Source organism: Alosa alosa, chromosome 10, assembly GCF_017589495.1.
Source record: "Alosa alosa isolate M-15738 ecotype Scorff River chromosome 10, AALO_Geno_1.1, whole genome shotgun sequence".
Taxonomy (NCBI): Eukaryota; Metazoa; Chordata; class Actinopteri; order Clupeiformes; family Clupeidae; genus Alosa; species Alosa alosa.
Window position 1 is genome coordinate 3,301,347 of NC_063198.1, and position 13,903 is coordinate 3,315,249.

A 13,903-nucleotide genomic window follows, 5' to 3' on the forward strand; every position below is an offset into this window, starting at 1 on the left:
CTGGGAAAATGCTAATTTTCTGCCCGTCGTAGGAGAGGTCTTTTAATTCGGCAGATCTTTTGAAGACTGCTGTTACATCGTGAAAGTAGTGGAGTCTGACTATGAGTGAGCGAGGTGGTTCCTTATCACCCGGCCGTTTTCGCAAAGCCCTGTGCGCGCGATCAACTAGTGGTTTATTTTCCAAGGACAACGCTTCTTTCAAGAGTCCTGAAACAAAAGTTTCCGTCACCATGCCCCTTTCCGTCCCTTCCTTCAAGCCTGCAATCCTCACATTCTGTCTTCTGGATCGCCCCTCCAGATCTGTACATTTATCCGCCAGATACTTAACTTCTGTAGACAATCGTTTCACCTCCGACTGGAGGTTGGCTACAGTATCTGAGGTATGCGAAGCCGCATGTTCCAGATCGGTGATGGTTGAGCCATGTTGAGCACTCGTGGCTTGCAGGGCTGAAACAGCAGCCTGAGTCTCAGTTTTAAGCGCAGAAAGTTCTCCCCTAATAGTAGAGGCAATCTCTGCGATGCGAGTGTCAATAGTCTGGCATATCTCTACTTTGGTGGCTTGTAAGTCAGAACGGAGTGAACTGATGGCCTCCAAAATTGGGCTATCTACTGACCGTTCTTGATGGTCTGATGGGGTAGCATTAGCTTCATCCAGAGCACATGGAACAGCAGCTGCTTCATTCTTCCTAGTAGACTTCGTTTGCGTCCGTAAGGTTGACTTCATCTTGAGTCCAGTTGAGTCCAACACAGTGTTATTAACCGCTTAAACAACACTTGCTTGAAATATATGTCAAATTAGAACCATTTTAACCTAACTTTTGCGGGAGCTATTAGGGTAAGCGACCTACCAGCTCATTGCTCACTAGCGCCCCCATGTTCAAACACTTGTAAATAGTAATTATTTGAGGTTTAATCTTACCTTTAATATTATTTATTCTATCCGAATGGGTGCGATGTAGGTATTAAATTTCATCTGAAGTGGTATTAAAAAGGTCTTAAAAAGTCTTAAATTTAGGTCTGACAATTCTGGGGGTACCCTGACTATCCAACTTGTTATTAGTGCATACTCACAGTTCAAAAGCCAGCGTCTACAGTATAATGGTATGGCATGTGTCTTTTACATCTGGCAAGGCACAATTAATGCTGAATGATGTACAGTATACAGATATTGAGCAACATACAGTATACTGTCATCCAGACAACATCTTTTCAGGGAAGACCTTACTGTATATGGGGCGTGCCACGACAAAATGAGTCCTATGTCGCAAAAATGAAATCGGAGATATAGCTATTTGAAAGGAGAGAGGGCCATTTTAATTTCCTAATCAAAGCTACCATCTTCCTTGGTTTGACTCATTTCTAGTAGGCTATAGCTATAACCTCTTCAAGAGCTAGGCTAGTCGTGGATATTTACTCCAAATGTGAGGATAAATAAGATTGTTTTTGCAGACAGATGAGGCGAGGTGAATGCAGTAGGCAGCTAGTATGTATGTGTGTTTGTTGTGTTATGGTTGTATAAGCTACTGGATGCCTAACATTTCCCTTGGGATGAATAAAGTATCTATCTATCTAAAAGATTTGTCATAGAAATCTGTTCACATTGACCATTTATTATTGCTGATGCTTTCTCACCTGCCCTGGGCCTTTATAGTCACAGATGGTGGAGTTGGCCGGGCAGCCCCCATTATTTTGTGCACAGTGATCCACAGGGACACACACTTTGCCATCACCCTCATAACCCAGATGGCATTTACACTCAAAGCGTCCAGCTTTGACTGAGCACTCTGCATTCTTATCACAGGAGCCAGGAACACATATACCTGTTGGCAAACATAAAAATCAAAAGTTGGTCCCACATTGTTTTAATTGAAGACTTAGTAATTACCTCTGCCAAGGAGGTTATTTTTTTGGTGGGATTTGTTTGTTTGTCAGCAGGACAAAATCAACAAACTACCTGATTAATTTTCATGAAACTTGAAAGGGGAGTGGTATAGGGCAGATCCACAAATTATTTTCTCACTCGCTGTTTGAAGACTCATCTTTCCTCTATCTTGTTATTATTTTGGTAATTCCTATTAACGCATCTCCTAATTAAAACAACATGAACCTAAATGATATTTAAGATGACAAAGATGAAGCCTCTTACGTGCACAGATGCGGCCAATCCTCTTAAAGCCTGGAAGACATTCACATATAGCACCTGCATTCTCTCCTTTGCAGTAATGATAGTCAGTGCAGTTTTTACATGATTCAGAGACTATAAGAGAAAAAAAAAAAAAAAAAAAATATATATATATATATATATATATATATATATATATATATATATATATATATATATATATATATATATATATATATATATATAAAATCAGCGTCATAATCCACAATGCTCATATGCACGATAAATCATTTCAAACACATGGCTGATTCCAACACATCTTACCAGTGTCACACTTGGGTCCTGAAAAGGGTGGTTGACAATAGCACTCCCCATCACCATCTGGTCCAGAGTTACAGTCTCCATTTGCACAGCTACATTCTATTGAATCATTAAACATTAAGACTGGTTGGACAGAGTAACTTCATATCAATATGAATTGCATTACTAACAATGAAAGGGTGCAGGATACAGTAGGAAACAAATTGGTCAAGAGTGAAAGATCTTTGTATTTGAATTTACTGAAAAACAACTATACCTGAATTACAGTGTTCTCCATAAGCATTTTTGTTTGTGCATTCTTGACATGCCAAACCACTGAACCCATTCTAAAAACAAGCATGGTTAATGACAAAACATACAATCAGTTATACACTGACTATACCATTTCCCACGAAGCCAAATGATATTACACATTGTCAGTAAGGTGATATAGGTTGGTATAGGTGAACTTAAAAGTGGACCCCATTGAACCTACATTCCCCACTTCCACAGTATCTTGCATGGAGATGAAGAGGACAATATAAAATGTATATGATTTTTTTTATATTCCCTTTTGCAGTTTCACCACAACTGCACTATTTACATTGGACATTTCCATTGGAAGTGATGGATGTGACTACAAGTTCTTAAACAAAAAAGCACAGATACCATGCTATTAGAAACTTAGGGGCAAATACTTCCATGTGCATGAGTCAAAAAAAGTGTGCAACTAAAAGCACTTCATCCTGTGCGCATTCTGCCTTTGACTTAAAGGAGAGATCCAGCAATCATTGAGTACTGACGGTACGAAAAAACTAAAATAATCTGTTTAACCTAGCTTGAGTAGTTGCAGCCAGAAGCTAAAGCAGTGTACACACACATACAAACATGTGTGAGAGAGCGAATGTGCACATATGCACATATGTATTTCAACTGAAAATGTATCAAGTAACAAAAACATAAACAATGAAGTTCAACACTAAATTCAAGGTTGTGCAAAAACAATGCAAGCTACAGTATGTGTGTGTGTGTGTGTGTGAGATAGTATGGCACCCCGGAGATGCCATTGCAAGATATTTTGTGTGTATCAAGAGAATGTGCACTCATTTTACTAAAATGTGTGCTCATTTTACTAAATCATGCTCTCATTGTACTCAATTGTGCACTGAATTTAGCAAATGATGTGCTTAGTTTCCTAAATAGTGTGCTCATTTTACTAAATTGTGGGCTCCTTTAGCTAAATTATACTTGCATTTAGCTAAATTGTGCTATTTTTGTCAAATGAGCTCAGTTTTTTCTATTTACTAAAAAAAAAGAGTGGACAATTTAGTAAAATGAGCACATTATGTACCAGAATGAGTGCACAATTCAATAAAATGAGCGCATGATTTAGTAAAACGAGCGCATATTCATTAGAACATATAATTAAAAAAATCAATTTAACAGTTTAGTTGACAAGACTGTGTGAAAACAACAGTGCAAAATAAAAAAAAACAATGCAAAATGTCTGTGTGTGTGCATGTTTGTATTGAAAACTGCTTAACATTTAGAACTAATGTAGCACCATAGGTCTATTATGTGGACGCAATCCGGAAGCACAAATTTAAGTCCCGATGTCCTCAAATGAGGACATCAAAGTTAAAAGCTTCCTGATGTGTTACAATAAAAAATAAATGTGAAAAATGTATGCCATATCATACTAGAAGTGTTAATAAGCATAAATAAACAAGTTTCAACCCCATAAATTACAACGGTAGTCTACCATGACAACAGTTGTCATGTGCGTGCTGATAAAACATGTAGTTTGATTTCGACGCCATCTTGTTTTTTCCCAATACTGTGTAATGTGTTTTTATTACCACTAACTGGTACAAATAACTGTCAAGATATGAGGGCAACAGAAATGTATTCAGAATATTGAAGTAGAAAGTCCTGCAAGGCCTAAATGTTATGTCCTCATACGAGGACGCGGGGTCTCAGGAGCTCACGATATATATATATATATCGCCATTCCGCGTGTGGCCTTTCCCTACTCTGTTGCTTGCTTTGAGCCAGGCTTGTAACACATGTGAAATGTAATTCCCATTTTTTTCTTGAAGCGGAAATAAACCTGAGAATGTTTATCAGACATGCTTGGTTTTTACTGCAGATACGTTAATCTTACACCAGCTTTATGTTATATCTTAGGTAAAATAACGTTACCGTTAGGGCTGGGCGATAAAACGATAGCGGTATCGCAATAGACATGTAATTACATCAATAAAAAATACGTTCGATAGCACATTCAATATTTAATAGCAACACACACCTCCCGCCTTACGTTGTCCATAAATAAATAGGCTAAATATATCTTGCATTGTAGCTAGTATACACGGGTTTCCCGTTTACCAACAAAACTAGATGCTTGCCAAGAGCCGCGGGAGGCAGAAGACGCTTTGGTGGCCGTCCACAACGTTATAAACTTAACCTAAATAGTCGGCTGCTGTAAGCTACAATCGGATTTTATTGTCTCAATGATAATAACATCTCATTTCAGACTATATTTCAAAGTTTGCCGTTCATTTGCATTATTAATATAACATCGTATTTTGTCATTTTTGGCAAAGACATGCATTCCGTTAGGGTTATTGAACATATTTAACATTCTCTAACCACTGTGATTTCAAATTGGTGCAGTTTTCAGTACAAAAACTCATTTAATTCTTTTGCATTGCTCTATGCTGTTCTATGGTGCTTTCTGCCTCTTGGTTGCGCACGCATGTTTTTGTGACGTTGCATAGAAATCCATGTATGTGCAACTCTACCAAAGTAGGCATTGAAGTAGGCCTACCTCAACCCAGACTCTCAATGAGTCCTTGCACTCTCCCTCTCAACAGGCGCATCCCTCCTCAGCATGCACATGTAATCCAAACATTCACAATCGTTCAAGATGACTGGCTAAATTGCTATTAAATCCGGTTAGCATCATTAGCACGCTGCACGAATTTGTTCAAAACTGTTGCATTCAAATTGACTGCTAAGTTCTAATCATCTCAATCCCGATGCAAATGGAAAAGTATTTTCCAAGACTCAAACAGCCTGTCCCAAGGAGAAAAAGTATTCATTTGAAACTTAAACACACGTGGGGAAACTGAACAGTCTAACCTATGATATGACTATGATAAACTAGCAAATTAAGCTACTATGTTTACAATATTTCCAGGCTTCAAGCAGTGCTGCCTTTCAGTCAGACTTATGTGCACATTTATTTATTTGAGTGTTTTTCATGATTGTGTTGCTATTTCTTTTCCCTGTTTGCTTTGATTGATAACTGAAGTGATTAAAATCAGAGGAAGGTTAAGTTTAAAATAAAAGTGTTTAAATTGAACTTTTTTTCCCCTCCCTCCCTGTAGTTTGCTCAAGTGCAGTAAAGCTCAGAGATATTAATTAGGCTAATGATGAAAAAGAGATTGCCAAGTTCATAGGAGGTTGCTGCTAGAATTCTCCCCTCATTTGGATACTGGAGCTTACAGACAGTGAAAATTTCGTGAAAATTTCCAACTTCACTAAATCATCCATACACTGTCCAACAGCAATAATTGTTGATATTCTCCTGTCTCGTTCGTTTCTAATGGTGGCTGCTGGTATTGTTATGCCAGTCTCTCATACTGTATTCGAAACTGTGTCAGTCTACAGCTTCGTGAGCAGAGATAAAGTGATATTATAAGAAGCAGCTTTCATGTTCTAGTTAATCTGACTCCCTTGCAACAGAAATGATGCTCATAGCTAACTTCATTTTGACTCGTTTTAAACAAACCTCAGAGCAAAAGTGACATTTCGTTAAGTTTGTTTATGTGATGAAACAACTTTTACTGTGGAAAACTTTTTATGTTTTTTCTAGGGCTGTCAAAATAACGCATAATTAATTACAGAAATAATGTGTTAAAAAATGGAACTGTTTGGGATCTATATCTATCTATCTATCTATCTATCTATCTATCTATCTATCTATCTATCTATCTATCTATCTATCTATCTATCTCTCTGTTGATATCCTCATCCCCTGCTTCATTCCTCTTCTCGCCCCCATAAGTCTGTCCCAACCACATTATTAATTAAATGGAGTAGCATAGGGCCTACGTTCAAGTTGGATCTTTATAGAGAGGACCCCAAGAAGTATCATCTTTATGTAACATACTGTTGGTGCATGTTGACATTGTATACTTTCTCTAACAAGAGTGAAAAACAGTTTGCAGTAGGCCTACAGCTACTATTTATTGGCTAAATGTTGGTCCCTCCACTGTCTATGCACAGTGCGTGATGCGTCTGGTGGTGGTGATCACTGATCAGGCAGCTTTTGAAAATTTTCGCCTACAAGTTCCTTACGTTCCATCTTCAGCTAACTCCATAGACAATAAAATAAACAGTTTTGCGGCCTCTGTTACCTGACATCAGCCCCCCACAAAGGAAATAGGTAAACACAATGTGTTTTGCATTAATATTTCATAACGCGTTATGTACATGTTTTATGTACTTTTTACTTTACTGGCTAACTCCCTCCTCTTTCAGTCTATGCTCCCTGTTCTGGCTCTGTTCATTATTCTAATTCCTTGTGTTTTCTGTTAGACACTCCGTTCGTTTCCATGGTCTCTCACGCTGGTTTCACCGCATGAATCACGTAGCATTACGGCACAGTGGTCATGGGAAATGTAGGAAGTACTTCCAGGGGATATATGACCGAGAACAGAGCCTATCATGCATGTAATGCCTCATGCATCACCGGCTAAACTGGCTAGTACGTTTTTATTAACACCCGCCAAAATTAATTTTAACCCGCATTTGGCGTACCCTGGAAATCCAGAGTTCTCGCGAGAGCACAATGGAATTGTCTCTGCGAGACACTCTGGCAATGAGCAATGATGCACATTACTTTTACCCCAACATTCCGGGGAACCAGATGAACTGTTGAAGACAGCGCTGCGACGTTGGAGGACAGTACACATTGGTCGTAGTGTTATCCGATTGTGTGCAGTGAGATTTTTAAATGCATGCTTGTTGCCGCCCCTCGAGTTGGGCAATTACATTGTTCGTGGCCAGACCCTTAATCTTTCTAGATCACCAGAGTCTGGATTTTCCAGGCTACATTTGGCGGGTTGGCGGGTGTTAATTTAGAACCCTGATTGCAGCGTGTGTAGTCACGTAATGCCACTGCTGTTTAATGTATGTGTGATATTCAAGTTATTTACTTGCTGACAATGATCAACCTGTCATCCCTGTGTGAGTGTATCCACCTTATTCCTTAAACCGGAAATCCGTCTGGTTTTCATCTTCATCAAGTTTTATGCTTGAACTTATATTTCTTTCGAAATGTTGACAATCCTGCACTCAATATGTATATCTAGCATATACCACAAAGCGGTACAAGATATAACCACCGCTCAGTCCTGCACATTCTCTCCGCAAAAAAATGAGATCACGCTTGTCAACTTGTCTGCATCTCCTACTCCATCCCCTACTTTTGTGTATGTAAATGAGTGAAAATGTGTGCGTGTTTGTGTGTGTGCGTGTGGTTGTGTTTGTGCATGCGTGCGTGCGAGTCTGTGCGTGCGTACCTGTGTGTGTGCATGTGCATTTGCGTGCGTATGCCTGCATGTCTACTGTGTGTGTATGTGTGTGCATGTGTCTATGTGTGTGTGTGTGTTTATGTGTGTGTGTGTGCATGTGTGCACGTACCTGTGTGTGAGTGTGTGTGTGTGTGTATTTGTGTGTGAGTGTGTCTGTGCTTGTGTGTGCATTTATGTGTGTGTATGTGAATGTGTGTGTACCTGCATGTGTGTGCATGTATTTTTATGTGTGTGTTTGTGCGTGTTCATGAGTGCGTGTGTTAGTGCATGCATAGCGTACAGTCATATGGTCTCCCATGAACGACATTTGGCATGCATTCAGAGGGTGTCATAATGATTCTACACTTCAAATTCCGTGCAGTTTTGAACCTGTCAGCCAAAGATACCTGCAATTACAATGCATCGTTTTTGCTTTTTCATTTTTAACTAGGTGGTGCTATACAAATGAGTGGATATGGGATGGTTTGGTATGGCCAACATACAAAAAACTAGATGTACCGCCGAGCGGTACAAAATATGACCGCCGCCCAGTCCAGCACATTTTTTCCACAAAAATAAATCACGCTGAAAGGCCTATATGATTCTGTCTCACTAAATTGCATTATCCACACTCAATTCTCACTGGTATCTGCTAGACAACAAGTACCAAAACATGATTAGTTCATAGATTTCACATGTAAAATTCATTTTATACAACCCCCACCTCCATCTTGCCTGTTCATAATTCTGAGAAATTCTTGAATTGTGTGCATGTGTGCATGTACATGTTTATGTTATGTGTGTGTGTGTGTGTGTGTGTGTGTGTGTGTGTGTGTGTGTGTGTGTGTGTGTGTGTGCGTGCTTGTGTGTGTGCCTGCGTATGTGCCTGTGCCTGTGCATGCAAGCGTACATATGTCTACTGTGTGAGTATGTGTCATACGTATGATTACTGTGAATGTATGTGTGTGTGTGTGTGTGTATCTGTTTGTGCACATGTGTGCACATGAAATGGGTTAACATGACCCCTGGAGGCAAACATCCGGAAAAAAATGGTCATCCTAGGCCCTACAGTTCTCAAGATATTCACAGAGAACTGTGTCTGCCCTACCCTCCTTTCGGGGGGTCCAGTTCAGCGTGGGGGCTACAGATCAAAACGAAAAATGACGGTTCCATGCTATCCATGTGGGGGTACATGCCCACTAAGTTTTGTGTACCCCGGTCTTTCAGTGTCCCGGGAATCCTTGTTGGTGTACGTCACTAAATGTACACATAAATTATTTTATTGTAAGGCCCCCCATGAACGAAAGTACACAAAACTTGGCATGCATTCGGAGGGTGTCATAATGATCCTACACTTTTAATTTTGTGCAGTTTTGACCTTGTCAGCCAGAGATATTGTGATGAAAACACCTAATTGTTTGCTTTTTAATTTTTAACTAGGTGGCGCTCTTCATGAAATAAGTGGTAATGGGATGGGTTGACATGCCCCCTTAAGACCAACATACATAAAAAAGGTGGACCTCCTAGGCCCTACGGTTCTCGAGATATTGACAGAAAACTGTCTCCGGCCACCTACAGGCCAGTTGGGGTATAGTAACATAAATTAATTTATTGTGTGGCCCCCCATGAACGGAATTCCACAAAACTTGGCGTACATACAGAGGGTGTCATAATGATCCTACACTTCCAATTTCGTGAAGTTTTAACTATGTTAGGTCACAGATACCTTCAAATACAACACCTCGTTTTTACTTTTTTGTGTTTAACTAGGTGGCGCTATACATGAAATGAGTGGTTATGGAATGGGTTGACATGGCCCCTTGAGATCAACATACAAAAAAAAAAAATGGTCCTCCTAAACCCTACGGTTTTCGAGATATTCACAGAAAACTGTGTCTGCCCTACCCTCCTTTCGGGGTCCAGTCCAGCGGGGGCTACAGATCAAAACGAAAAAACGATGGTTCCATGCTATCCATGTGGGGTTACATGCCCACCAAGTTTCGTGTACCCCGGTCTTTCAGTGTCCTGGGAATCATTGACGGAAATTTGGGCATGCGAAAAAAAAAAAAAAAAAAAAAAAAAAAAAAATTCTGACTAAACCTATATGACCGCCGCTTAAGCTGCGCGGCGGTCATAATAATTGGTCATCCTAGGCCCTACGGTTCTCGAGATATTCACAGAAAACAGTACCCACCCTACCCTCCTTTCGGGGAGTCCAGTCCGGCAGGGAGGTGACTGATCAAAATGAAAAACAATGGTTCTATGTCATCCTTGTGGGGCTACATGCCCACCTAGTTTTGTGTACCCCGGTCTTTCAGTGTCCCAGGAATCGTTGACACAAAATTCATTTTGTTTGGGGGACAGGACTGGCTGCCCCCATTTGTTTGTGTCCAGTTTTTGGAGCTTGTGCTGCCTACAGAGACTACAGAGAGTTTTTTTTACAATGTAATCACGGCTAGCGGTCGTGGAGATGATTGCTGAATGTGACAAAATTTTGAATGGGCTGCATTTGAAACTGCATAAAAACCCTGACTGCACCTTTAAGAAGTAAACAAGTGAAAAGTGGTAACATATCAGCAGTTTTAAGTCCACTATGCATGTTCCACAAAGGAACTAGCCCTTGTGGTTGTGTCCACAGTAAATCACAGTGGCCACATGTTTCAGTTTGACCTAACACACTCTGCCCACTGAAATCCCACAACGCGTCCATATGTTGACAGAGATGTGTAAATGTGTCAGGACAATATTACAATATTAATGTGCCAGGGATAACTGATGCAATTTCTTAGCCAGTGCAAACCATTTATGCCTTGCCTTCTACCCAATAAATGAAATGATCTGTAATTGTGAAAATATAGGTCTCACCTTGCATACACAGGTACCATTTCCTGTGGGTCCATCCAGACAGGTACCATGCCAGTTACATGCCTTACCCGACCAACTGGGACAGGCTAACAAAATACAGAAGCATTAATGATAGCATAGATGACAGCCAAAAGTAACACAGTGATCACTTAATTTAGTAATATTTTAATTTCTCAGTGAATTGAGGACAACCCGGAACTCCAATGCCATAAAAACACAAAAAGACAATTCCAGTAAGTTGCATCAAAAAACACATTTAAGTTTTTTGACTATCTGAAATAAAATCTATATGATCCTCTTACGACAAATAAAATATAGTCTGGTTGCTAAACTGTATGTGAAAAATGTCTTAGATGTTGGGTGATGTCACGTGTTTACACTTCTCTTTATCACTTTACTGTTATAAAATATTTCTGTCCACAGAAGCACAGCTCACTGAGACCTTTGTGACTCATTGACTGAAGAATACACATACATAAACTAAAACTGTAATACTTACGCAGACACCGAGGGCCCCAAAAATTTGGGCAGCATCTGCGCTCTGTGACCGTTTTTATACAGGTGTGGGAGCAACCGGGTAGGTTAAAAGTGCGCTGTCCAATCTGCACAATATAACTGTGAAGCAAAGGAGAAACATCAGATTAGATTTTTACTAAGGCTGTCAAAATAACGCGTTCATTCCGATTAATTAATTACAGAAATAATAACACATTTCATAGTGGCATTTGACCCAGTGCAGTCTGGCTATCGTGACTGAAGAAGGCAGACGAGAAAGCACTGCTTTGAATGAAACATTTAGCCTATACAGAGAATGTCTAATAGGGGAGAACCGCCACTCTCATTTCCCGCGATTCTCATCACACTCATTAGCAGAAAGCTAGTGTGTTGCGGGCAACAATGACCCAACCTGTAAGAAATCGAAAGGACGTGACTACTCGTTCATTCAACTTTTGACCTATAATCTATATTGAGCTTGCAGAAACCACAATCAAATCGTCGATTTCTCAACGACAACCAAGTGAAAGAGACAAATTTAGCCGTCTAGCTCCATAGACCCCCATTGTTTTTGCACTTATTCGTGATCGCCCCTAGCGGAAGTGCAACAGATTGCAGGTACAATGGAGTTAGGGAGTGATCCGGCTCTCCATAAACGGGCTCTGACCTAGGCCTATAGGTCCTACGTTTTAAAAAGTTTGTCAAAGTTAACTTTGCTAACGCTTTGCTAAGCCTACCTTATGACCAACTAACTAACCGACAAACTCCCTTATAATAAATAAATTGACTACATTTGTTGCACGCTTGAAACAAAATGTCTTCAAAAGTATGTAGAAGGTACAATTGCCATTCCAATAACTTCACACATTACATTTCCGTTTGCACTTGTAGGCTATGTTGCTTTCATTTCTTTGTTCCTACTATTTTGTTTATTTTCTTGAACTGCTATTTCTTATCCTGGACTGCCACCTACTGGATAGAAAAGGCAACAACCTAGTAATTATGTGAATAAAAATCTACACGTTTGAATGGCCAAAATGGTGTTAGGGTAGCCTACTCTGCATATGTCATTAACAGTGAGTGGTAACTTCAGTCATTTGCATTTATCATGCTAAAAATCTAACACAGGGCACTATGCTGATGCCTGAGCCAAAGGGAAAATTATAATAAAAGAGAGACACGTTGAACTTTAAAGGAACACGCCACCCAATGTCAGTAGTAATATATGTTCTTACCTTAACTTTCACGAGTTGAGTCGTACCTCTCCCGTGTCAGTACCTGCACTCAAATGCTCTGGCGCGCTACGAGAATGTGTTAGTATGTTGCTATGCTAGCGGGCTCAGACGTAGCCATAGAGGGAGGTGTTAATTGCATGAAAATGCACTGTACGGTTTTTCCTAGGCATTTTATTCTTATTCTTCCGCTAACGCATTTAATGCAACTTCAACCGTTTAACGTAGAAACTTCATTCAAACTATGTTACGTAGGTCTTACTTAGGACATGGGTGCTATGTATTTTTCAGCTTTGTAACTTTTATACTTTTTAAACTATTAGTTAAAAACTAATCAAAATTTCCCATTGACTTAACATTATGATTATGACATCACAATACGACCGTTAAGCAATTAGAATCCTATGGCAGGTGTTCGGGCCAACTGGATCAACTGCCAGTCTCAGGCTTTAAGCATACAAACTGGCCCTATTAAGACTACACATCCTGTTCAACTGCTTCCTCTGCCAAAAACTGTTTCAAAATAAAAGTCCTCACTACAATATTTCACTGTTAAACAATTTAACCCTTTAAACTACTGAACCTTTTAACTGTTCAGCCATTGTAACTGTTACTTATCATCAACTATGACTCCTACCCACTGTAGCTATTTAGCATGGTTAGCATAGCATGTTAGCATTGTTAGCATTTTTAACAAAACTGCTAAAAATGATTAGCTAAGTTAGCTAAGTAACATGGTTAGCATGTTAGCATGCTAGTTAGCATTTTTAGCAAAACTGTTAAAAATGATTAGCTAAGTTAGCTAAGTAACATGGTTAGCATAGTTAGCATGCTAGTTAGCATAGTTAGCATAACTGCTAAAAATGATTAGCTAAGTAACATGGTTAGCATAGTTAGCATGCTAACATATTAACATGTTAGTTAGCATTTTAAGCAAAACTGTTAAAAATGATTAGCTAAGATAGCTAAGTAATATGGTTAGCATAGTTAACATGCTAGCATGCTTGTTAGCATGACTACTAAAAATGATTAGCTAGGTTAGCTAAGTAACATGGTTAACATAGTTATAGCATGTTAGTTAAAATAGTTAGCATACCTACTAAAAATGATAAGCTAAGTTAGCTAAGTCACATAGTTAGCATACTTAACATGTTAGCATGTTAGTTAGCATAGTTAGCATAACTACTAAAAATGAAAACATTAGCTAAGTTAAGTAACTTGATTAACATTATTATCTTTGATAACATAGTTAGCATAACTGCTAGCAAACATTAGAGCCATTCCAACTGTCGGTTATCATCAATTAT

At 39.3% G+C, this 13,903-nt stretch overlaps 1 protein-coding gene across 3 annotated transcripts in view; it reads right to left on the reverse strand.

Annotated features, from left to right (window-relative positions):
• The window catches only part of stab1 (stabilin 1), a 153,048-nt gene that overhangs the window by 131,606 nt on the left and 7,539 nt on the right, over window positions 1-13,903 (reverse strand). For all 3 annotated transcript variants that reach the window (XM_048254800.1, XM_048254801.1, XM_048254803.1), the window contains exons 3-8: window positions 11,369-11,484; window positions 10,870-10,955; window positions 2,700-2,769; window positions 2,447-2,542; window positions 2,147-2,257; window positions 1,633-1,820 (exon numbers count right to left, since the gene is read on the reverse strand). In XM_048254800.1, the coding sequence (XP_048110757.1) occupies window positions 1,633-1,820; window positions 2,147-2,257; window positions 2,447-2,542; window positions 2,700-2,769; window positions 10,870-10,955; window positions 11,369-11,484 (667 nt within the window). The remainder of the gene's footprint in view (window positions 1-1,632; window positions 1,821-2,146; window positions 2,258-2,446; window positions 2,543-2,699; window positions 2,770-10,869; window positions 10,956-11,368; window positions 11,485-13,903) is intronic.